Source organism: Grammomys surdaster, unplaced genomic scaffold, assembly GCF_004785775.1.
Source record: "Grammomys surdaster isolate TR1022 unplaced genomic scaffold, NIH_TR_1.0 125243, whole genome shotgun sequence".
Taxonomy (NCBI): Eukaryota; Metazoa; Chordata; class Mammalia; order Rodentia; family Muridae; genus Grammomys; species Grammomys surdaster.
The window spans coordinates 800,383-826,874 of record NW_021620131.1 but is presented as its reverse complement, the minus strand read 5'-3'; the positions used below and the strand labels follow the sequence as shown (position 1 = coordinate 826,874).

The 26,492-nt window shown below is 42.9% G+C and overlaps 1 protein-coding gene across 1 annotated transcript in view; it reads right to left on the bottom strand.

Moving 5' to 3' along the window:
* Elavl1 (ELAV like RNA binding protein 1) overlaps positions 1-26,492 on the bottom strand; it is a 42,141-nt gene that overhangs the window by 5,919 nt on the left and 9,730 nt on the right. The window contains exons 2-5 of the mRNA XM_028785505.1: positions 18,833-19,020; positions 10,041-10,144; positions 6,695-6,848; positions 730-955 (exon numbers count right to left, since the gene is read on the bottom strand). Coding sequence (XP_028641338.1) covers positions 730-955; positions 6,695-6,848; positions 10,041-10,144; positions 18,833-19,004 — 656 coding nt within the window. The 5' untranslated portion in view covers positions 19,005-19,020. The remainder of the gene's footprint in view (positions 1-729; positions 956-6,694; positions 6,849-10,040; positions 10,145-18,832; positions 19,021-26,492) is intronic.

Genomic DNA, 26,492 nt, shown 5'->3' with positions numbered 1-26,492 from the left:
TCCAGGGCCAAAGGATTGCAATTCTTCCTGAACTATATTTCCATATTATTGGAACCACACACTAGAACACTATTAGCAGCCAGTGAAGTTGGTGGCACCTTCTCAATCCAAGAGAAAGACAACGATGCCTCAGGATATGGGACTGCTCCCCTTTAGCCATGGACTATCTGTAGATATGACCTATCACAATCTGAATTTACCTGGGAAAAAAAAGAGTCCATGATGTCTGTGTACAGTCTTAACACATCACAGCACTTAAGACTGCATTAGGTATCAGCAATCATCCAGTCTACAGGAGGGTATCTGTAGGTGATGAGCAAGGATCTTACAGGAGAGCTGAGCAACTCTACATTTGGTGCCTACAGAGGTCCTGGAACCCATTCCCGAACCCCTGCCTGATTCGAGGGGCTACCACAAGACCTTTTGCTTTCCCTTGAGACAAGGTTCTGCTTGCTTTCTAGTCAAAGATAGTCTTCAGTTCTTGATCCTTTTGCCTATGTCTCTCCAGAGATGGAACTGCAGGTGTGAATCACCATGCCCAGTGCATAGACAGATTTCTAATAGAGGTGATGACAAAATTAGAAAGATATGACTTTGCTTGGATCAGCCTAGTTTCCCCAGTATTTTCTCCTCTGAGCACACACCCCTTAAAATAGAAGGCTACATGTAGCTTGAAAGAGCACGGCACACTTAAGAACAGCCCACTAGGATATCAACCTCTGGACCCACCTGAATCTCTGTGCCTGGTGGTGCACAGGGCCTCCAAATCGCCTAGCAGGCGAGTGGTACAGCTGCGAGAGGAGAGCCATGTTTTTGTTCTGGTTGGGATTGGCTGCAAACTTCACTGTGATGGGCTCGGAGGAACCTGGGGGTTTATGACCATTGAAACTGGTAATTGCCTCTTCTGCTTCCGACCGTTTGTCAAACCGGATAAAGGCAACCCCTCTGGACAAACCTTTTTAACAAACCAACAAAAATGGAGTTAGGGGAAAAAACAGTGAGGAAAGAAAAATGAAATTGAAAAGCAGGAGGTGGTGTTTCAAAGCAGGCACCTAAGCAGTGAAATAAACCAAAATCGAACCCAAATATGCAAACTAATGAATAAAGAAAACTGACTAATGAATTATTAAGATTTCAGACTAACTTTGGAGTTGAAGCAATGATTCCATAGCCATAGTCCATCCAAATAGCATATCATACATATTTTTTTCTTAAACTTTTATTTTGTGTATGGGTATTTTGCCTGCATGTATGTCTGTACACTACTTGCCTACAAACAGTAGCCAGGAATAGGGCATAGGATCTCTGGAATTGGGAGTTACAGACTGTTGTAAGCTATCTTGTGGGTGATGGGAATTGAACCCAAGTCCTCTGAAAAGCAACCAGTGCTCTTAAGGACTTAAGCTGCTTCTCCAGCCCCTGAATCTATTTTTAAAAAGAAACAAGCAGTAGGAGCACTCTTGTTCTCTGTCACTACTTAACTGCTAAGTGCCCTTTACCTCATGGATAATGGAATATACACTAAATCTTGGACCCTGAGCAGGGCTGTCTGAACTCAGTGACTGTAAATTAGGCCTTTCTGACTTGCTTGAAGAGGACGTCTGCTTGCTTAGGGCCTTAGCCTATATACCTTGTCCTTCACTACAGAATATTGAGTGGTACCTCAGAGCCAGCTCTTCATTCTCCTTTTCTGTTCCAGACTTCAACTCTTGCTTTCCTGCTGGAACCCTACCCCTAAACTGAGCTGCCTGAGACCTGAGTCTGGCTGCTAAAGGGAGCCTCTGGTCAGTCCAGACCAAGTGTGGGAACTGTGAGAAGGAAGTATCCATCTTTTATGCCCTGTCATATTCCAAACCCTGGGAGGAGGAAAGGGGTAAACTCTCCCTTGCAAGACATTCAGACACAGGTAAGGGCTGCAAACACTCAAGAATTGGTTAGAAAGGTGCTAAAGGATCTGTCTGAACGACATCTCTGAGCTGGAGTTCTGGATGCAGTCTACAAGAGAAGCTACCCCAACTTGACTAAATATTCCTTTTTTTCCCCCTTCTTTTTTTTGGTTTTTCGAGACAGGGTTTCTCTGTATAGCCCTGGCTGTCCTGGAACTCACTCTGTAGACCAGGCTGGCCTCGAACTCAGAAATCCACCTGCCTCTGCCTCCCAAGTGCTGGGATTAAAGGCGTGTGCCACCACCACCCAGCTTTTTTCCTTCTTTTTAAGACAGGGCTAGCCTCAAACTCACCATGCAACCTATGACCATGAACTAATCTTGTTACTACCACTTAATGCTTTACTAAATCTAGTTTACTTGTGCTAGGAACGTAATGAAAGGTCTCTGCATGCCAGGCAAGGACTCTTCTAATGGCACTTAAAGGCAAAGGCCCTTTAGCACAGTTAAAGAATAACAATGGTCTTCAATCTTGGGTGACCTGTTAAGTGAGCATGCTGTCAAATATTTGTAAATTCTTTCCCTAATTACTTCTTAGACAATCCTCAAATGTCATATGATTCTAACACTGTGGGCTTCATGTGTGCACACAGCACACTTCTGTATTCAATGCCAGTATTATAAAACCCAACAAAACTTACCCCTACTTAAATGTATAGAATCCACTGAATTAGTGATTCAAGACCTAGCATTATGCCACGTGCTAGGAAGATTCTGGCACTTAATTAACTCATACATCTTAAGCCTGAAGGAACACCTGAAGACCCACCATTGGCAGATGCTGTCTGTATTTACTCTTACAACAAGACTGACAAGCTTGGTTGATCCTGGAAAGTTGAACACTGACCTAACTTTAGGCTAATATGATTCCAAATTGTGGTTGGTTAGTTCTTACATAAGGCTACTTTAGAGTGATTGTAATTCTACTTCTTAGACTTGTGACCAAGTTGAGAAAAAGCCTGTGTCCAAATGTGTGTGTGTGTGTGTGTTTGGTTTCATGTAACTGCTTTGAAATAAAAATGATCTGAAAACAAAAAGGGGATGGTATCTCATGTAGGAGGTAAAACAAATCCATGTAAATGTCCGATGGATTCATACTTCGGAAAATGGCCCTGTGACTTGGACTTTATTTAATTTTTAATTGAAAACAGATTTCCCCACACACAATATATTTTGCTTATGTTTTCCTCTCCATGTTCTCCTCCCAGTCCGTAACTCCATGCCTTCTTTCTCTCTCATTTTAGAAAACAAAGAGGGAAATAAAGAAACCAAACAAACCAGAAAAGAACAAGAGCATTGAGTTGGCTATCTACTGTGAGGTATGGAGGCCTTACCTGTGGTTTGCATACCCAATGAGACTCCATTAGCGAAAGTAGTTTTTTTCTTTGTGAGCAATTGGTTAGGAGATGTTGTGGAGATGGCTTCTTGGTTAGGGGCAGGAGATAAGGTTTGCTTCCCTCTCTCAATGCCAAGACATTATCTGGCTTGATCCTATGCTGGTCCTGTGGGTGCTGCTCCTACTGAGCTCATATGTGCCTAAGTCCTGCTGTATCTGGAAGACATTGCTTCCTTGGTGTCTTCCATCCCCAATGCCCATTACTGTGATTCCATTTCCACAAAGTTCCTTGAATTGGGCTTTATTTTTGCTAGTGTTTTCAGGATTAACAACAGAGACCAAGAATTGGCACAAATTCCAGATGTGTGAACTAATCAAATTTACAATTAAGAACCAAGCAAAGAAACAAAAATAAAGAATACAAAAATTAAGTTCTACTCATATAAAGATCATTAAAAACATTTTAAAAGATGTGTGTGAGTGCGTTTGTCTATCTATATGTATGTACACAGGGGTGTGCCTAGGGTCTGTGGCGGTCAGAAGGCATCTGATCCCTTGGAACAGGAGTTGCAGACAGCTAAGAGCTGCCATGTGGGTGCTGGGAACTGAAGTGGGTCCTTTGGGTGAGTAGCAAGCACTCTTTAACAACTTGGTCATCTCTCCAGCCCCATATGTGAAGATACTCCAGTTTTCCTTTTTTAAAAGGCAGGGTTCCACCATGTAGCCCTCAATATTTAGGCATTGTATGTACATGGTATGCATACCTATACATGCAGGCAAAACACTCATACATATAAAATAAAAATATATTTAAAAATAATTGTAGTGGTTTGAATGAGAATGGCCCCCGTAAGTATATATATTTAAACACTTAGTCCCTAGGTGGTGTGACTACTTGGGAAGGATTAGGAGGTATGGCCTTATTAGGAAGAAGGATCTCTCTATGCCTAGTGCTTGTGGATCACAATGTGAGCTCCCGGACAGCCATTCCCTCTGCCATTATAAACTCTAATCCTTTGACACCATAAGGCAAATTAAGCACTTTCTTTTACAGTTTACGTTTCTCAATGTTTTTATTACAGCAACAGAAAAGTAACTGAGACAATAATGAATAAAAATAAATGTACGTATTTACCATGTGTATGTGCCTGCCACAATGAAGGTGTAGACTTCAGAAGATAATGTGAGGGAGTTGGTTCTTTTCTTCTATCATATGAGGCCCATGAATTTTGAATTTGTCTATTAGACTTGGGGGCAAGTACTGTTACCTACTGAGTTATCGTACCATGCTGGCCCCAGATGATACTCCGTTAAGTACTTTGTGTTTTCCTTCTAGTACTGGGGTTGGGACCCGGGACCTTACTCATGGTATGCATGTACTCTACCACAGGGCCATGGTCCCGCCCTTAAGTTTTTTGATCTTCAAGTGCCTGTCATCTAAAGAATTTAATTCAAGTCCACTTCTTACACCCTTTCCTCCCTAGGAACATCAGGCCTCATAATGCCCATCAAGAGTGGCCCCTGTCTCCAGCAGAAGTTCTGTGGGAGCAAGTAGCTATCTCTCTAGATGGCTTCGTTGGTGGAAAAAGAGAGCCAGTCTTGCCATATCCTTCTTGCTTAGCGTGCGATGCTCTTTACTAAAGTGGCTGAGAACAGCAGGGAAGGCCAAGGGAGAAGAGTGAAATCATCCTGAGTTCACAGCTAATTAGGGAAAGGGGCTGATATTACAAAGTCCCTAGCAAATAGATGAGGGAGCTGCCTGTAGAAGGGACACTTTATGCATGGTGGGCCCAACTGTGCCAAAGAAGCAGAGGGAGACTCTAGGAAAAGTGGTATGCTGTTGGGAACGGGGTTCTGCTTCAGTTCTCCATACCCTGCAATGCTAGGACATGACAGACATAGGAACCATGTAGGATTGAGGGAGCAGGCTCAGGCTGTTTGTAGTAGGTGTTTATATCAGGCTACAGGCCACACCCAGAGCCCTTGTGACATGCCAGGAGCAGGTACCCGGGAAGCTTGCAGTGAGCCTGAACTTAAGAGTGTGGTGGCATCTTCCTTTCTTCAGGCTCTCACTGTGATCCTGCAGTCTGTTGAGATAAGCTGCCTCAGCCAGGCAGGTAAAGGCACGATAGCTGGGATGCATGCCTGCCCCACAGCACATAGCTCAGGGGACAAGGTTCAATGCAGTCCCACTCCAGCCCCACTTGTCACAAGGTGAAGCAGCATCCCTGTGTAGCCATAAAGCGTTCCACAAGTTTCTCCAAAGGGAAGGTGTCCCACAGTGAGGTAATTCTATGTATGCCTAAGTGACCCACAGCCAAAGGGTAGGACAAAAGGTCTATAGAGGAAAAAGAGAGAGAAAAAAAGAAAACCACCACTCTTCCTTTCTGGTGCCAACCATCTCTCACTCCTGTTGTGGAGGTAATGGATAATCATGTCCCCAAGAGGAGCTGTACTTGTCATCTGACTGGGAATGTTTTGGTTTCAAGTAGCAGATAGCTGTCTTGGGACATAGCTATGGGTATGTGTTTGAGTCCTCAGCATCTGAGTCAAGTAGTTCCACATACAACTTGCAGTTCAAGTCTATACTGAGATGTTCTGGAGGGACCTGTCAAGTAGCCAGGATATGAGAGACAGGAATTGACTGCTTTCTCTGGAAAGGAGCATCCCAATCATGAAGACTAAAGAACGCCCATCTGAAATAGCCAATGGTGTTGCTTCAGAGCACCACAAAGTAAGTTCTTGGGACTCTTTAAGAGGAGATATATGCCGGGTGGTGGTGGCGCATACCTTTAATCCCAGCACTTGGGAGGCAGAGGCAGGTGGATTTCTGAGTTCGAGGCCAGCCTGGTCTACAGAGTGAATTTCAGGATAGCCCAGGCTATAAGAGAAACCCTGTCTCGAAAAACCAAACCAAACGAAACCAAAAAAAAAAAAAAAAAAAAAAAAAAAAGAGGAGATACACTGACACTTCATGTACTTATAGTAAGACCTTCATAGGTAAACAGAAACCTTTCTTACCATTCCCAAGCCAGCCAAAGCTATCTGGGTGCCTAGAGAGGGTATCAGAGTGTTGATGTTTTTCCTAGCCTACTCCTAGGTGGCTGCTGCTTGTTTGTTTGTTTGTTTGTGAGAGGGTCTCACTATGTCTGTCCTGGCACTTTATACACAAACCAGGCAGAGCATGAACTCAGATCCACCTGCTTTTACCTCGAGTGCTAGGATTAAAGGGGTGTGCCACTGTCTCCTAGGATTCTTTTAATGACATTTCACTTTCCTAGTCCTATTAAATAAAAATCAAGGTCTCTCATGTCCGACCTGCCCCTTTTGGAGGTTAACTACTAATATTCCCCTATCTTCCCTAGAATACCTAGTCTTCGGCTCAGAGAATCTATCTTAGCTCCTTTGTGTACCTGTGGTCTGATCCACAAGGACCCTGGAGTTGATGATTCGCCCAAACCGAGAAAACATGTCTTCCACATCCTTCTGTGTCATGGTCCTTGGGAGCCCACTGATGTACAAGTTGGCATCTTTGATGACCTCTGAGCTTGGGCGAGCATATGACACCTTAAAAACAAAAACAAAAACAAAGAAACAAAAAATGACTCAGAATTAGGGCCTACATGTGATCAAAGCACCATAGGAAGGGACCAAAATGTCTTGCTATGAAAAGTCAATGTGTGCAAGTAATTGCAGATAGGACAATCTCTTGCAATGATATTTTCTGGCAGCTCACTACAGGCCAGCAGAGAGCTCAGACACCTTGCAGCATTTCCTGAGTTGGTCCTCAGCATTTTTAACAAGCTGGAAATTATTCCTATTACACAAAGATAAAGAAACTAAAGGACCACAGTGGTTGGGATTCAAGTTCATGTTTCCTGATGAACATTAAGACCAAGGGTCATCACCTGCAAGGAATTTATGGTGTGATATACAAGAGCTGAGCCCTCTTGGAAAGGCTGTAATAACCCTTGCCAACAAATAAGCACACTAAAAAATGCCTACATAGGAATGCTGCATTGAGGGGGCCCTGTAACCAGCATTCAAATGCTCAGTGTTAATGCCTGTGCTAAGAGAAAGGAAGGGAGGTCCCAAAGGTTACAGCAAGGAAAGACTCTGGGTGCTTTCCTGGTAGAGGCAATACAGGTGGTAGAGACCTCAAAGATCACAAAGGAAGAGAAAGGCTAAGGCTTCCCCTAAAGAGACAGTACAGTTAGCAGGAGGCCTTTCTGCCTGTAGAGAGATGTCCTGGTAGGATGGGACACAAAGCTGAGTCAGGGTGCTAGGTACAGAGGTGTGTGTGTGTGTGTGTGTGTGTACCAAGTACTGTAGAAATAGAGAGGGAAGAAGTCAGATCTATGTCTCAAGGACACAAAACTGCTTCAACATGTCAAGGAGCTAGCAACCTCTTGGGTGACACCAGATTGGAAGTATGCTAAAGCACACCACGACTACTGGGGAGCTGCAGGACAAGATCTTTGAGGAAATGGAGCTGTGTACAGTGGATGTTTCCCCATTTGTTTTCAGGCCTTTGGTACCAAGGTCTAGCCTGTAGAGCAAGAGCTCTGTGGATATATGGTCACTCTTTGATCTAAGTCAGGGGTCAACATATGCATATGACTGTTCTGCCTTTAGTTGACAGTCTCTCCAGCTTCCCTCTTCATAGACGCTTAGTGTCCATGTCCATCTTATTAACACCCTGCCCAAGGATAAGTACCTGCAACTGTTTTCAACTTTACAAAAACCTTTGGTCGAAAACATCAAATTCTGGGCAGGAAAGCTCAAGGAGACAGTCTTTCCCACTACCAGGGCTGCCAGCTCTTTGTAACTTTCTCGGGATAAGAATGGGTTAGCAAGGGGGCAAATTGTAGTCACAAATCGAAGAGCTTAGGACCAGCATTGGCTGTACTCTTCAGAGCCAAATGCTAAGGAAAACTTCAATGCTAATGTCCTATAGGACCACAAGAATCTTGTCTGCCTTTTCTCTTTAAGCACTGCCAAATTCAAAGTCAAACCTGAGTCCAGTAGAGCCATACAAAGGCATCGGGTACTGCTATGTGTGCACAGACCCTCTGGGTATCCTTCTGTGCTGTTCCACAGCACTGCAAAGACCTTCTATGTTCTCAGCAACTCTTTTTCTTTAATGTCAATGCAGGGCTTTCCTGTCCTGATCTTGAGAAATCTGTGAGTGGTTGAACTATGTATCTATCAGACTCCCATGGTTAAGTTCTAACCCGCAGACTCACAGACTGTGATCTGGTTTACACAGAGACTTAGTTAACACAAAGTCATACATACAAGGCTGGGCTCCTAGTCCTATGTAATTGGACCCTTATAAAAAGGGAGAATCTGGACCCAGGCACATACACACAGGCACAATGTCACAGAAAAACGGAGGTGGTGAGGAAGGGGTACTTCTATAACCCAAGAAATGCTATGGATTGCCAGCAACTTTAGAAGAGAGATGCTTTTTGGGGATCCTTTCCAGGGCCCCTGGAAGGAACCCACTTGGCTGACCCCTTGATCTAAGACTTCAGAGCAGTGAATGGTCTCTGCTATTTAGGACATCTGGTCTGTGGTACTATATATTAGGGCAGCTCCAGCAAACTTGTGACTTCCTTGAGCAGGTGGTTGGCACAGGCCTGTTACTTAATGCACAGCTCCCTCTATCCCTGTACTACATTTACTACAGTCTCACAGACTATACTGTATTCAATTAATTCCATGAGGGTAAAACTTTGATGATCACTGTTTCATTCAGCACTTAGGACAGAGTTGGGGGAATACTGGCATCAAGTAAACACCTAATGAATGACTCAACCCCAGTCACCTGTGATGTGAACACATGTATTGAATTCCAGTGCTCCAGAGATGGGGGCAGGGGACAACAAGTTCAAGGTCAGTATGGGTTATATAGTGAAATCCTGTCTCAAAACAAAACAAACAAACAAAAAAACAACAAAGAAAACAACACAAATAGAAAAACAACAAAAACAAACAAAACACACAATAGACAACTAAAGTAAACGTACCATTTCCCGAGGGCTCTGTGCTGTAACTTAAGTTCCAGGCACTTATCTTGTGCTGAGAAAGTGCTAACTGGTGGTAAAAGCCAGGTGCCATAGCATCCACTTTCAAGCTTTAGCTTTTGCCCCTTCTTCCACCCTACCCCTGAAAAGCCATTTCATTTACTGGAGAAGAAAAATAAGTCGGCTTCCCATCCTCCTAAACTGGGCCCCACACTCTGTGGGGCTGTGATAAGGAACCTGAGATGCTACGTGGAAGGCTCTAACCTATGATTTTCTTTGTTAAGTGTGGGTTGTGTGAATCACGTGGCTCTGGCAGGCCTGTGGATCTGCACCCGAGCCTGATTAGTCCATTTCCTCACTGTAGTTGCCAGTCTGTCACAGAGAAAAGGTAGATGGTTAGGCATACAGATGCAGAACCCTTCACTGACTTCTGCAACCAGAGTCAACACCAGAACCAATGAGAATACAGCAGATAAGTTAGCTATTAAGAGCTGTGATCTGAGGCTGGTTAGGATATGCATGCAAGTAAAGCCTTCAAAAAATTACCGGAGTGCAGGGGCAGCAAGGTAGGGACAGAATATGCCTGATTCTGGGTCTCTTCCAGTACAGCTGTTCTTGTTTGGCACCCCATTCATAACACACCTAGCACCTGGAGGTACTGAGTCTAGAATACTATTATACCCCATTCTGGTCTAGTTAAGGCTTCTCCTCCAGATCAACATCTCTTTACCTTAATGGTTTTGGACTGGAGTCTCAAGCCGTTCAGTGTGCTGATTGCTCTCTCTGCATCTTTTGCAGTCACATAGTTCACAAAGCCGTAGCCCAAGCTGTGTCCTATAAGAGAGAACATGACATTGGTAAACTAGCTTCCAATGAGCAGGAGGAGGGGAGGTACATGGGCTAGGTCAGAAAAAGAAAAGATAGGCTAACACAGCAAAATGCCAAGGGAAGTACACTAGGGAACCACTCTTGAGATGGTGGCAAATATTTTCTGTGCAAACTTGTACATCTTTGCAACTAACAAAGGTAACCTGGAATGAAAAGTTCTTTAAAAACTGGGCCAGTGTGCCGGGCAGTTGTGGCGCATGCCTTTAATCCCAGCACTTGGGAGGCAGAGGCAGGTGGATTTTTGAGTTCGAGGCCAGCCTGGTCTACAGAGTGAGTTCCAGGACAGCCTGGGCTATACAGAGAAACCCTGTCTCAACACCCCGCCCCCACCTAAAAAAACCTGGGCCAGTGAGAAGGCTCAAACAGTTAAGTGCTTGCTGCCAAGCTTGATGACCTGGGTTCAATCCCTGAGGCTACATGGCAGAAGAACTGAGTTAAGTCTCTGACATATGAGATATTATGCATGTGCATATACACAAAATAGGGACCTTGTTTTTCAAAGAGAACAAAAAAGTAATGACGTGTTACTGACTGCATCTTGTAAAATGTTGCCTAGCAGTCCCAAATGTACTGGGGCTGTACTATGAGGCCTGACAGAAGAGGAGGCAATGGCCATTGGCCATAATCTGTTAATTTCTGAAACCTGAATTCCCACAGAGCTCAGGTACCATCTAGTACTGGTTCCCTTTCTCTCCTGAGTATAGAGCAACTGGACTCAGTGAAATTGTGGGGAAAAGCTGAACTAGAGTATCCTAAGCCTGCTAAGTGGCCCTGGCCACAAGTTTGCAGCCCTGGCCTAGCTCCCCCAGGCAGCAGAGTCCATAATGTCACCAGCATAAACTTGGAATGAGAAGTGAGAGGCATGAAAATTAAGGTAGCAACAAAAGATCCCAGCATACTCTTTGTGAACTACTCCGGACAGGCAGGAACACCCACTATCTGGGTATGGACACAGTATGTAGGGAGAGGCCCAGGAAGAGCTACGGAGTGCTCGTCATGAAGGAACCTTAGAGGATGGCTAGCCATGACAAATTTGACTCACATCCTCCCAGCTCATGCAGACATTTCATTTTGTTCTGGGTACCTGAGAGAGCCTAAGACAAACCCACTGGAGTCAGACTTTTGTGTTGAGAGTCTGCTGCAATCAGAACCCAGGAAGCCACCTCCTCTGCTAATAACAAGACCTGAACAAACCAGAGAACCTATTTTGTTTAAGCTGTATTGGCACTTTTCCAATATTTTATTTTAAAAATTGTTTTACTACATTTGTGTGTATGTGTATTTGTGTGCACCCATGCCACAGCAAGTATTTGGAAAATAGACACATTTCAAAAATGAGTTTTCTCCTTCCACCATGCTGGTCCCAGCACAGAACTCAGGCTGTCATGCTTGGGGATAAGTGCTTTTACCTGCAAGCCATCTTGTTAACTCGCCCTCCTCAAATGCTGCTTTTGTGTTTTGAGACAGAGTTTCTCTGTGTAGCCTTGGCTGTCCTGGAACTCTACTTGTAGACTAAACTGGTCTCGAGTTCACAGAGATCCACCTGTCTCTGCCTCTGAAATGCTGGGAGTAAAAGCATGGGCCACCATGCCCAGCAGACACTGCATTTTTCAATGCCAATTTTAGATTTACAAAAAACAAAACAAAGAAAACCAACCAAAAAACAACAACAACAACAAAAACAAAACCACTAAACAAATGAAGAGTTTCAGCTTGTCCCTACCCTCCTCTATTAGACATATCCTCCATTACCATGGCATATTGTATACAGTGACCAGTACTTGTTCAATGCTAACTAAATAGTCATACTTTATTTCTATGTCTTTAGTTTTCTCACGGATGCCTCTTTCTGTCCTAGGACCCCACACAACTTTTAGTGTCATTCCTCCTAGCCTCCAACCCCAAAACTCCCCCAGGGTAGTGTCTCAAACCATTCTTGCTTTTAACAAAAACAAGACAAAACAAAAACCACCTCCAACTCTATTTTTATGTTTATAGGTATTTAGCCTGTATGTACATCTATAAACTATGTATGTATAATGTCCATGGAGGCCAGAAGACACTGTCAAAGTCACTGGAAGTGGAGTTATAAATGACTGTGCGCTGGCATTTGGATCTTCTGGAAGAACAGCTAATGTTCTTAACCATCAAGTCTTCTCTCCAGCCCTGTCCTTGCTTTTGACAACTTCACAGCTTGGGGGCCTGCTCTGTATCTCATATACTGTTCCTCACCCTAGTTTGTTTTGTATTTTTCTTTTGTTTACTGTGATGGTAAGTTCAGGGGAGGAAGGCCACAGAGGTGAAGAAGAGCTGTCACCACAGGTTTTATTACTACGCACACTGGCTTAGGTTACCTGGCTAGGAGGGTCTGTGAGGTGACCCTCCTCCACTATCACAGTGTTCCTTCCTTTTGCAGACCACGCCAGATAATACTGCAAAACCAGTCCTAAATTATGTTCTTTCTCTTTGGAGCACAGAAACTACAGGCATTATTTGCAATTTTTCACAGGCTATCCTCCCTCTCAAAGTCTTTCTAGATATCCATATTTCTTTAAAAAAATTTGTATGTGGAGCCCAGAGATTGATGCAGGGCAAATTCCTGGCTAACTGACCCTGACTCTAGGCAGGTCTCAATACCCAAATTCCCAGCAGCCTATGTAGAAGCTTCGTTTGTCCCCAACTATTGCCGCTCTCCAGCCCTCAGGCCCCTTTCAGGCTGATCTCCTTTCTCTATAGGAAGACAGAACCCTGTGGTACTAGTCAACAGAAGCAACAGGAATGAGACTTCCAGTATCCTCAGCCTCAGGCTGAAGAAAGATTTCAGAGTCTAGATGTCCCATTATTGTAAACACTGTCATTTGGGGACCATTACTTTCCCCCATCTTGAAGCAGTTGCCTACTAAGTGCTGACTGTCCACCCGAAAGCTTCCCTGCAGTTTTACTACCCCTATGCCACAGACTCAGAAAAAAAAAGCCTCATGAGTAGAAAAGCATAAAAGCAGTGGCTCCTGCAAGAGAAAAACGGGTGTTCTATTCCTGAGGTCAGGATAAACAGGCTCTGTTGCTTGAGCATAATATGGTAGGGAAGCACTTAACAGGAGCTTAGAGGTACAATAGTCTGGCCACTCCAGAGAGCTGGGTAGGACGTGAAACGCAGATATACTGCAGTTGGGATCTTTTATGGAGATCCTCATGCCCCTAACTTAATCCTCTTAGTAGCATTCTACAGTGTGACTACTGGACAGTTCCTCATCCCACAGCCTTGCTGCTGTGGCTCCTCACTTAGTCTAGAGTTACACTACTGAGTCTCTAGGAGGTCGTTATTAGAAATAGGAAATAATAGGCTGAAGATGGCTGCTTAAAAGGTTCCTACTATGCAGGCATGAGTACCTGAGTTGGGAACTCCACATAAAAAAATCCCCGTGATCTCAGTGTTCGGGCATGGAATGAGGAGGGGAGACCGGTGGATTCCTGAAGCTCATTGGCTAGACAATCTGCCTATCCAATCAGTAAACTTCAGGTACAGTGACAGATCCTGTCTCAAGAAATAAGGTGCTGACTACTCCTATCTCTTATTCTCTGCATGTTGACCAGTCCTGGGTCTTTGCATTGATCACTGTCTACTGCAAAGAGTTTCTAGCTAGTCAGTGACAGCATACACCTTTAATCCCAGCACTGGGGAGGCAGAGGCTGGTGGATCTTTAGTTTGAGGACAAGTGGTCTATAGAGCAAGTTCTAGGACAGCCAAGACTACACAGAAAGACCCTATCTCAAACACCCCCCCCCCAAAAAAAGGAAAATTTCCTGCTGAGAGTAAAGAGACACATTGATCTTTGGGTATTATAGGTATAGAGAACACAGGGAACAAAGTTTGGGGTCTTTTGTTCTTTAAATTCTGTTCACACTTTTCCCCTACACTAACTCCTTTCAGATTCTCCCTAACCACCCAACTCCACTCTTTTTTTAAAAAGTGCACAGGGACTCCAGAGAAGACTTTATTGAGATTCACAGGGTATAGGTGACAGAGGGACTACAAGAAATGTAAGAGCCAAAGGACAAGAAGGGTGTTTTAGAGAAAACAGAAAGGTGGCCAGCAAGCAGATGGAGATGATAGGCTTCCTTAGAAATGCACACGATGTAACACCACTTGCTTTATCAATTGGCAGAGGAGGACTTCTGCAGGGCCCAGGGCATTGACAGTGGAAAGCAGGGCCAGTTCGCAACTGGAACCATGGGGGTTCTCAGAAGGAACATATTAGTTGCTAATTTACTACTTTCAGGAAGGTTCTATGGAAATAGCCAGTAAGCAGAGTGATACAAGGTAGTTGTCTGTGCAGCTTATAATATGGAATACAGAGTACTATACAACCTCAGTAATGATGGGTAGAAAACTCAGATAGGAAGAAGGGATCGCTATATAGTTCATAGTAGTAACATTATTACTTATAGAGATATGCAACAAATGGATTATAAAAGGAAATGTATCCAATGGTAAATTATAGGTCATTTAAGCTTTATTTCAGGCTACAGTTTATTGTTTCTGCTTACATTTTGCTGTTGCTGCTGTTTTTTGCGACAGGGTCTTGCTATGTAGCTTTTGGCTGGCCTCAAACTCAGAGCTATGCCTGCTTCTGCCTCCTAAGTGCTGAAATCAAAGTTATTTGCCACCACACCTGGTCAGGGTTTTTTTTGGTTTTGCTCTTAAAATGAGGAGCAAAGATGTATCATGCCGAGGAGAAAGTAGTAAAGCTAGTAACGTATGAAAAGGTATTCTTGTAAAAGGAAAATTGTTCAGTAGTTCTGAGAGCTGTAGTAGTCCAGGCTGAGGGTAGGTGTTGTGCGGATTCAACCCTCACCAGAGTTCCATGGCTATGAGATGAGAAGGGAAAATATGGAATCATGAGGGTTGAAGGCTGACTCCAATTCCTCAAGGGACATATAAGACAGCTACAGCTTGCACAGGAAGTTTATATCAGGTAGACGCTGAAATGATACCCTATACCTTATGTTTACAGACGGAAATGCCGACAGCAAATACAATGACTCCAACAAGGAGCTTTCCCTGGTTGCCCAGAAACACTGGAAGCTTCCCAACCAACACACTGAACATTCTCTTTACCCTAGTCACCCTGTCCCCTTCCCAGTGACCCATAGTATCAATTTAGAAAATTAATATGTTAGATTTGATAGTGTCAACCTCAGTGCAGGATGGCTTGTTATGAAAACTCACAAGCCAGCATCTTAGGTGATTAGATAGAGCCACAGAAGACGTTCTCAAGTCAAGAGAGTCCAGAACCTGAAGGGAAGTCTGGAAGGAGGAAAGGGTAGCCAGTTAAGAGGCCACAGCAATAGAGTAGGTAAAGGGAATGACGTCCTAGGCTAGGATGGCTCTTGTGGGAGAGGCAGGACAGGGTAAATCTACAGAAGCGCTGAAGGGAATAATTCCGAGACCTGGTACTTCTGAATAGAGCTACTATAGACAGTGGTATTATCAGCCAAGACAAAGACACAGAGTAAGATCAGTATGGTGCAGATCTCAGGAGAGCTATATGGTGAGGAGAATGAGCAAACTAAACTCAGCCTGATTAATAGCTCTGGAAAAGGGCCATGGAATAATCTGAAGCTCAAGGCTGGGGAAAGGAGCAGCTGTGAAAGACAGAATGTGGCCTGGAGGACAGCCAGCCAGCCATAGGAAGAGGATGCTTCTAGAAGGAAGTGTGCAGAGAGGAAATTTGACACTGACAGCCTGTAAATGGGAGGACAACATACATACAGTGGTAGTTCTCACCCCAGAGCTTTTCTGCTTCCTAGAAGACTCAAGATAATGTCTGGAGACATACTTTAATGTTCACATCTTAGAAGGTGCTACCAGTTTCAAGTGAGTGGGTAGAGGCTAGAAATGCTGCTCAATCTCCCCCAGTGTATAGGCTCCAGATAGCAGTATCCAGCCCCAAATTTCAAAGTACTAGAGGACATCAGGAAACCTAAGGTAATTGAAGCCCTGGTCCAATGATCCTCAAGAGACACAAGGAAAAGTGTGTAGTTGGATAGTTCATGGGTCATGAGTAGCCAGGGAGGAAAGGGATCAGGGCAGAGAGGAGACAGTTGTTAGCTCTACTGTGAAATAGTAGGCGGTCATCAGATCTGAGTGAAAACTAGCTGACGACTGGAGGAAAGAAAACACAGAAAGGTTATGAAGGATGGGGCTACCCACTGTGGCAACAAGCGGGGCTGGGGCTGCAGCATACCTAGCCAGATAGATATAAAGACTGTCTTGCTGGGGTGGGCAGGCTGAGATCCAGCTAGAGAAAAGGAGACACAGGATTAGGCAGAGTGGTGCCATTGAATGACAGACTAGCAGTGAAATTTGACAGCAGGAAAGTAAAGTAAGAGTGGGATGAGTGTTTCAGATATACCACTCACTGAATTGGAATGAAAAGCTGCTAACAAGACATTATTGAGCTTAGTAGGTACCTTCTCCATAACTCCCAACACTGCCTACAGATCAGAGAGAAGCCCTGTATCTGAGTATTGAAATCACTTTCTAATGCCACTTCTGCTTCTGTGGTAGTCTGAATGAAATTGGCCCTCATAAGCCCTTAGGAAGGGAGTGGCACTATTAGGAGGTGTGGCTTTGTTGGAGGAAGTGTGTCACTGTGGAGGTGGGCTTTTAGGTTATATAAGCTCATGCTATAGCCAGTAACTCAGTCTTTTCCTGCTGCCTTTGGATAAGGATGCAACGCTCACTCCTCCAACACCATGTCTGCCTAGACACTGCCATGATGATAATGGACTAAACCTCTGAATCTGTAAGTCAGCCCCAATTATATGTTTTCCTTTATTAAGAGTTGCCATGGTCATGGTGTCTCTTCATATCAATGAAACCCTAAGAAAGCTTTTTCCAATGCCTTCACTTCTCCAAAACTAGTTCTTTCAGGATTAATCTTGCCTAATCATGGAGTTCCTACTAACAAAAGCTTATATTCCTCTAAAACCCACAGAAAGAAGTCAGGGCATGAGAACCAAGAGCTAGACTGTAAAGCCCAGGACTGCTAAAGATGTTGCTGAGAACCCCTTCCACCAAGACACTGGTAGAGAAAAGCATTCGAAAACCATGTGAGCAGGATTCCTATGTAGGACAATAGCCTGAATAATCTACTATTATTCAATCTGTGTATAATCTAAAGTTCCTTTTTTGAAGGCATTAATCCAAGACTTGGGATTAAAAGGGGAAAAGGCCTTTTAGTTTAAGGGTCTCATCTGATGAGTGATTTCTCTGGCCAGCCATCAGACAGACTGTACAGGTTATACAGGGATCAATGTATTGACGGTACTGGAAAAATGTTGAAGGTTGATGAAGCAAGGCAACGAATATACCAGATTGAGACTGAATGCACACTTTCTGTTCATACATACCTGAAGTTTTCCATTTAAAAAACAAACAAACAAACTAAAGAAAAACTTTTAGAATTAAGTTTCCAAGATGAATCTGGATACCTACAAACTAGATAATAGCTGGAATGCTTCAAAGTACTGCTAGCTTCTCCAATCAGCCAAAGTAGAGAAGGGGAGTCAGGAAGGGCAGGAAGGGCAGGAAGGAGAAGGAAGAAGAGGGTAGTGACTCTTGAGGACAATACCCAACAAAGAAACAAAGCAGAGCTTTGCAGCACTGAGCTCCTGCAGCTGCACTCTCGGACCCTGACCTTTTATAAACAAATACCTATGAGGTAGCTATAGGCATGACTATGAGTGGCACTGGCTACTGAGTGGATGGGAGCCGAGAAGCCTAAGAGTCACACCATGAGAAAGCTGAAGCAGAGAGCTTTCAGGCACCTTGCTCCTGACTGCAGAGTTCCAGCTGGTGAAGGCTACAATTGTGTAGGAAGGTCTTCTACACCCTCAGGAACAGACTTGTCAGTGCTTGGCCTAGCAAGGTCCCTTCTACATGTGGGAACTTGATCAATTTGTACAATTATTTGGCTCCAGACACTTTTCAGAGCACTCCATTTCTGCTATTCCCCCCAGTTTTCTCCTCATCTGTCATTTTATACATGTGCTTTTTGTTGTTGTTGAGAGAGGGTCTCTCTATCTAGCCCTGGTTGTTCTGGAACTCACAGAGATCCACTTGCCTTTGTCTCCTGAGAGCTGGGATTAAAGGCACGTACCACAATACCTGGTATGCATTTTAACTTACAAAAAGCCCAAGCTCTTTTGGGGAAAACCTTATCTTCAAATTTTTTCAATATGTATTATATTTTAAATTATGGATTTCTGTGTGGAGAGGTGGTGGTGTTATGTGCACATGTGTGTATGCCTATGAGGTCAGCAGAGAGCATCAGCTTCCCAAACTGGAGTTACATATGTGGTAAGCTGTCAGATGAGGGTGTGAGGACCAAACTCTGCTCCTCTGCAAGAGTAGCAAGTGCTCTTAACTGATTAAACAACCCTCTCGTCTCTGTCCAATTTTATACTGGCGCTGCAGAAAAGCAGTATGAGGCTAAAAAACAAAACTTCATTTATAGTTATGGTTTCAAGCCTGTAGCTATTCTGTACTTAAGAGTCACCAACAGGGAAGCCAGTGATTAACAGCACAGCCAACTATGACCCCTTCAAGAAACCTCTCAGGCTCTTTACCTGCTACTTTATCTCGAATAAGCTTTGCAGATTCAACCTCGCCAATGCTGCTGAACAGACTTCGTAGTTCCTCCTGGGTCATGTTCTGAGGGAGGTAGTTGACAATTAAATTCGTTCTCCCAATGTCATCCCTGCAGTCTTCCGCCATGTGGTCTTCATAACCATTAGACATTGTATTATTTAAAAATCTGCAAAGAAAAGATCAGGTAAGTTCTAGATGTTCATCTGGATATGTGAAGGCAGAGATAAATGACTACATTTTGCATTTAAGGGATTTTTCTTTTCTGCACTAGAAGATCAACTACCAGGGAGATGATTCAGTTTATAAAGAGCTTGCTAGCACAAACATGGAGATTTGAGTTCATACCCACATCACCCATATAAAAGTTAGATGAGTTGGCATATACCTATAATTCTAGCACGGGGAGTTGGGAACATGATATAGGGACCCATGGAACTCTTTGGCCAGCCAGTCTAGCTGCATCAATAAGCTTCAGGTTCAGTGGGAGACCTTGTCTCAAAAAAATAAGGTGGAGTACATATGGTAGATACCACCATACACCTCACCACAGTCAGTGTATCCCACACTGATCTTGTCCTGTGTCTTGATAGCAATGTTCTCTACAGAGCAGCTCTATTCAGTTAGCACTCAGGTGTTAGAGAATGAGAACAAGCAATATTTTTCACAGGCTCAAGCATTTGAATACTTGGTTCCTAGATGATGGCACTCTCTGGGTAGGTTGTGAAACTTTTAAGAAGAGAAGCCACGGGGGGGTGGGCTTTGAGAGTTTATAGTCTTGTGCTACATCCAGTTTGCTCTCTGAGCTTCCTGAATGTGAATAGAGATATGATTTTTCACTTTCCTACTCTGGCTGGCTGCTGCTACATATTCCTCACCATTATGGACTTTAAGCTCAAGTAAACTTTCTTCTGTAAGTTGTTTCTCGTCATGGCATTTTAATACATTGTGATAGAAGGAGCCAATAGTGATCTCTGGCTTCCACATAAACTTGTACTTCCACATAAATATGCACACACTCATACGAACATACACATACTATAACCACCTACCTATATTCATACAAAGAGATCAACTATTTTACAAACAGCTGCCTCATCAATAATAACTTAAAAAGAAATGAGTTATTAAGCCACAAAGAAGTCAAGGAGAAACTAGCTAGATAATTGTTCTAACACTGAGCTATGTCCCCAGCCTTAATTTTCCTTTTACTTGGTGTTGCTCTATCACTGAGCTAAACCCCCAAAGTTTCCAGTCTGTGTGTGTGTGTGTGTGTGTGTGTGTGTGTGTGTATGGAGGGGGCAGTGGGGTGGGGGTGGGGGAGGAGTAAGCTCTGGGATCAAACCTAGGGCCTTGAGCACACTAGGTAATCACTCTGCCACTAAGCTACATTCCTCCCAGCCCAGTAAGCAAAATCTTTAAATGCATATTATTAAGTCAAAGAAAACAGTTTGCAATGCCATACTGTATGACTCTAATTGTATGACTTATCAATAAAAGGCAAAACTACAGGGATAGTACTAGTTGTAGTAGTCCATGGCTATAATCCCAACACTCAAGAAGGCAGAATTTCAAGGCTATTCTTGGCTACATATCAAGGTGAAAACCATCATGACATAGATGAGACCCCAACTAAACAAACAAAACATACACCACTCAAACAAACAAAAACAGAGTCTGTAGAAATAGTGTGTAACTTCCTGTTCTTAAACATAACCCAAATTTGGTTCCCAGCCTTCACAAAGTAGTTTACAGTAATCTGTAACCTAACCTGACTTCTTTTAATCTCTGTGGGAGTAGACATGTATATAGTGCAAATACACACACAGGCAAAACACCATACATATTAATGTGAATTGCAGGCCTCAGTTATTACATAATATGCCAATGTTGTTTCATTAATTTTAACAAATGTAACTGCAAGATGTTTGTAATAGGGAAAGGGTTGTTGGGGAAGAATATAAAAGGCATACAATTGTTATTTTTTGAAAATTTATTTTTATGTGTTATGTTTTGCCTGCTTATATATAAAGGGCACTTCATGAATACCTGGTGTCTATGGAAGTCAGAAGAGGGGGTCAGATTACCTGAAACTGTAATTATGGATGACTGTAAACTACCACATGGATGATAGGAACCAAACCTGTGTCTTCTAGAAGAGCAGTAGGTGCACTTAATTCCTGAGCCATCTCTCTAGCCATCCACTTCTTTTCATTTTAAGGTTACATTTACTTTGTGTGAGCGCACATGCGTATGTGTGCAGCAGCATGGAGGCCAGAGGAAGACCTGGAGGGAGGAGTCAGTTCTCCCTTTCCTTTGAACTCAGATCAGACTTAGCAGCAAGCACCTTCACCCACTGAACCAGTTCCTCACTAGCTTCTTTACAATATAATCTTTTGTAAAACTAAAACTGCTCTACAAAATAATTCTATTAACACAAAACAAATCTAAGTTCAACAGTTTTTTGGTTTTTAAAGGCAGTTTCACTTTTAAGTCAGGCTGGCCTGTAATGAACTATGTAGTTCAGGGTGGCCTCAAACGTGATGATCCCCCTGCCTCAGCTTCCGAAGATCTAGGATTACAGGGATGAGGTTTCACACTTGGGTAAGAGGACTTTGTCTAATAAGTGTCTAATGTAGCCTAAGATGGCCTACAACTCACCATGTAACTGAGACTGGATTTAAACTTCTGATCCTCCTGCCCCTACCTCTAAAGTGCTATGATTACAGTTGTATGCCACCTGGTCAGGCTCAGTAAGAGGATCTTTGAAGACAGGTAGGGAGATGTAGCTCATTAACAGAACATGCACAAGACCCTGGGTTCTATCCCTAGTGGATGAGTATACCTATACATAAATATAGCTTTAAAGAACCCAGAAAACAAATCAAAACAGACAGAAACCAAATGTAATCCCAATACAATAGCTCAAGATCCCAAGAGAAAAACAGTTTTGTGTGTCTCAAAAGCTTTCCTCTTCTAAATGCTTTTTCCTGTCACCACTGTGGATTACAGCTGGATACAGAGAAGCCTATGATGTATTTACCCCTGCAACCCATCTTAAGACATGTGCTGGTCAATTATCTCCAAATGCTCTTTTTATCTCCAAAGATAGAGCTATTGGAACCAGAAAGAGATCAGGACTTGTTAATGTGTGTGTGTGTGTGTGTGTGTGTGTGTGTGTGTGTGTGTGTCTGTGTGTCTGCACGTGCGCAAAGATATGGGAGGGATGTCAGGTCCACAGTTGCAGGTTCTGGAAAATCTACTTTCAGGGTAAACAGCCCAGTACAGCTTGAGAACAACTGTACAGGTGAATCTGAGGGCACCAAGATCAAACTTTTGAAAACATAGCCAATACCTGGTTTGCTCAACAGACATTGGGGTGCAGTGGCCTAACCTGGGAGGCCCTTTAATCCTGCTTTTAAATTCCTAGTCACTACTTCACTTGTGCTCATCTGACTGGAGAGCTCAGTGAGCAATCCACTCCTCCTTCCTCAAGACTGCAGCTTGAATTTGTAAAAATTCAAAGCCCACAAGGCATAAGTATTTGACTGACTATCTTTAAAAACAACTCTGCAAAGGTTGGGTGTGGGCACACTTCTGTAATTCCAGTACTCAAGCAGTGGGGACAGGAGGATCAGGAATTTAAAGGACACTCTTGGCTGTATAGAAAGTTCAAGCCCAGCCTGGGCTATATATTTAACTGTATCTCAAAAGAAAACAAAAAACCAAACAAAAAAACACTTTTGAGAGCTAAGTGGCAGGGTGCTTGCCTAGTACGCAGGAGGCACTAGGTTCCATGTCTAGCACACTAAAAAAAAAAAAAAAAAAAAGGCTTTGCCAAAGAGTACATAAAACTAAACACAACTCTTGCACAGATATTTCTCTCCTACTCCTTGAGTCAGTGGGAGAAGGGTAAGAATTAAACCTGTTTCCTACTCTCTTAATTCTCAAACAAGCAAACAGTAAAAATTTCCCTATTACTCATTTAAAGCTGTGCAGGTTCCTTCTTCTCTATAAAGTATGTTAACAGGAAACTAGGTATCATAAAATTAAAAAGCTGTATGGCAAAAGGCACCAGAAACGAAGACAAGCAGCAAGAGACTGAAAAAATATCTGCTATGTATCATTTTGATCAGTATTTGTTATGCTGGGAAATTTACCCACCAAGGGACAGGATGTGATGTGTGCAGGCATTCTTGGTTAGCATCAGTGTGTATGTGCCCACACACTATCAGTGTCTAGTGAGCACATTACAGGATGCTGTTAATTAAATATTCTGCAAGGCACAGGATGATGCCAATGACTAAGAAGTACCTTGCCTAAAATCAACATTGCTAAGGCTGAATAAAGTTGAGTCAATGCATCTACAAATTAATAATTAAAATCTAACACATAACAGAAAGGCAATGATATAAACTACAACTTCATGATGATAGCCATTCAGAGATGACAAACCCATGAGGAAAAAAAGCTTAACTTTGACTTGAAAGGGAATGCCTTTAATCCCAGTACTCAGAGGGCAGTCAGGAGGATTCTTGTGAGTTCAAGGCCAGCTTGATCTATAGAGCAAGTTTCAGGACAGCCAGGTCTACACAGAAAAAGCCTATCTTGGAAAACAAAAAAAGAACAACCAAATTAAACCAAACCACCCCTCTCCCAAACAAACATATCAAACCAAACCAAACCAAACCAACCAACCAACCAACCAACCAACCAACCAACCTCAAACTCTTCTACATCATGAAAAGGGAAAGCTGAGGATGAAACAGTTAATATATATGGCACTTGCCTAGCATGCACAAAGCCAACCCTGACACCATATAAGCTAGCATAGTGGCACACAGCTATCATGCTAGCATTTGGGATGCTTCGACCCTTAATACAGTTCCTTTTGTTGTGGTGACCTTCAACCATAAAATTATTTTATTGTTACTTCAATTTTGCTATTTTTATAAACTATAATGTAAATATCTAATACACAGGATATCTGATATGCAACCCTGTGAAAGGGTCATTCAACCCCCCAAAGGAGCCTGAACCCACAAGTTGAACATCACTAGATTATGTGAGACTCAACTCCCTATAAATAAAAAAAGCAAAATGAAATTATAGACTGTTTTTACTAGCCATATAGGATGGATAAAATCCTGTAAGTAGTGCACCCTACACCTTGCCAGGGCAGTTCAGTGGAAGTGGCCCTAAATGTTGAAGGCACACATGGGTGACCCAGCAGCTCCCAAGGGTGTGAGAATGGGGGAACTGGCCCAATCCCTCATTGGCTGCAGCACTTGGGAGAGTGAGCCCTGTACCTCCGCTGGGAAGCACAGTGGAGTTGTAGGCATGGGTGCAGGTGAGCCAGCCTTGAGAGGCAGAGAGTGACCCTGCCAAAGGGTGGACTAACTGGAGCAGTGCTGGAAATCTCACTCTGGTGGAGTGGATGTGGGAGAGCTGATCAGCTCAGCGACCATCCAAGCCCAGATTCAGGGCTTTGAGTTGGACAACCCCAAAATCTACATCACCTGTAACTGTTAGTGGGCTCAAAAAGGTCAGTCTTGCTGTTCCAAAGCTGCAAGATCTCCATGATTCAAGGCAACAACAGGATAACCGGAAGTCCTGGTATAGCTCCAATATTGATGATGTCACAGAAACTAGAGACCTCAAACCAGACCAGTGACTCATTACAATGAACATCTGCAAGTAAAGACATGTGGACAGAGGCACTGTGGGGCATATTGTGACACACTATAGCTTACACGAGATGTTTTCTATTTTCTATGCTTTGTTTAGTTTTTTTTGTTTTGTGTATGTGTTTATTTTCTTTTGGGGAGGATTGTAAGGGCAGATGGTGGATATGAGAAGACAGGGAGATGAGTGGGACTGGACTGCAAGATGGGAAATTCACAAAGAATCAATAAAAAGTTAAAAAAAAACTGTAAGTAGGAAGAATAGGAAACAGCCTCATAGACTGACATACATAAGACAGCACCAGCTTTCTGAAGGAGGGTTTGGTAACTGACCCCATGATAAGAATTTGTCCCACAGCAATGACCACATCACTGCAATTTAGTAATCTAAAGAAACACATTACTTCTCAGCTTGTAAAAAAGTACAAAATGTAGCTGACACATGTGTATTAATAAAAGATGGCTCAGAGTCAATTTTAAGTAGAAACCACTAAAACTTAATCACAAAAACTGTGGTCATGAGATTTTTAAATAGATCATTATGTCAAAAACAAACAAACGAACACAGGCATCTGTTGAAGAAGAGAACACAGAGATTAATGTCAAAACAGAGAGTAATCCCCAAAATCAGTATGTGTCAGGGTGGCACACACCTTTAGCCATACCACTTCAGAGAGACAGAAGAATCAATCAGTCTACAGAGCGAGTTCCAAGACAGCCAGGAATACAGAGAATCCCTGTGTCAAAACCAACACAACAACAAGAAACAAACAACAAAAACACTTGAATATGAAGTTTGTTAAAAATGAGATTCAAGGAGAGACAGCTTAGCGGTTAAGAGTACTGACTGCTCTTCCAGAGGTCCTGAGTTCAATTCCCAGCAACTATATGGTGACTCACAACCGTCTGTAATGGAATCTGATGCCCTCTTCTGGTGTGTCTGAAGATAGTGTACTCACATACATAAAATAAATTAATCTTTAAAAAAATGATATTCCAAACATCTCTTCCTTCTTCTTTTCCTTTTCTCTCTCTCTTCCCTCCCCTACTCCTCCTTCCTTCTCATGGTGCTGGGGATTTAATCCCATGAGCCTTTCTTCTCTTCACTCATTTAAGAGTTGTGCTTTTACTCCTCCCTCATTCATTCTGTTTTCAACAGCTGATCAACTGACACAAATTCAACTCATTACCTTTTATAAAGAAAGTTCTACTAAAATACAATCATTTTGATTTTGAGCTGTCTACTGTCTAAGGTTGAATATTTTTCCCCCTAAACTACAATGACAAATTGTGTAGTAACAAACTAGTAACAGTCATATGGCCCACAGAGCCCAAAAGATTCACCATCTGGCTTTTTGCAGAAAAAAAAAAATCGCCTACCATTGTTTCTTTCCTTTGTTCTCTCCTTCCCTTCACCCATTCTGAAGTCTCCAAAGGGGTTCCACAAGGTATTCCTATATAGCCTGTGCTACAAGAGAATCAAACTAGGAATATAGTTCAGGACACAGTGCTTACCTCATATGCATGGACAAAGCCCTGGGTTTGATTCCTAGCACTGCCATCCGTCAAACTCCATGTAACCCAGGCTGGAGTTATGGCATGTGCCACTATGCCAATCCTTTTTGTTCCTTTTGGATTTTTGAGACAGGGTTTCTCTGTGTATACTCAGCTGTCCTAGAACTCACTCTGTAGAGCAGACTGGCTTTGAACTCAGAGATACACCTGCCTGTGCTTCCTGAGTGTTGGGATTAACACTGGACTGGGCAAAGAATTCTTAGATATACCACCAAAAGCTGTTTTCATTAAAAAAAATAAACAGGTGTCATCAAAATGTAAAACTGTGCTTTCCAAGACAATGCTGGAAAAAATACCCAAAGCTAAGAAAAGTATTTGTGAAGAAATGAGAACACCTAGAAATATTTTTTTCATTTTGTTTTTTTAGTCTGTCTGTCTGTGT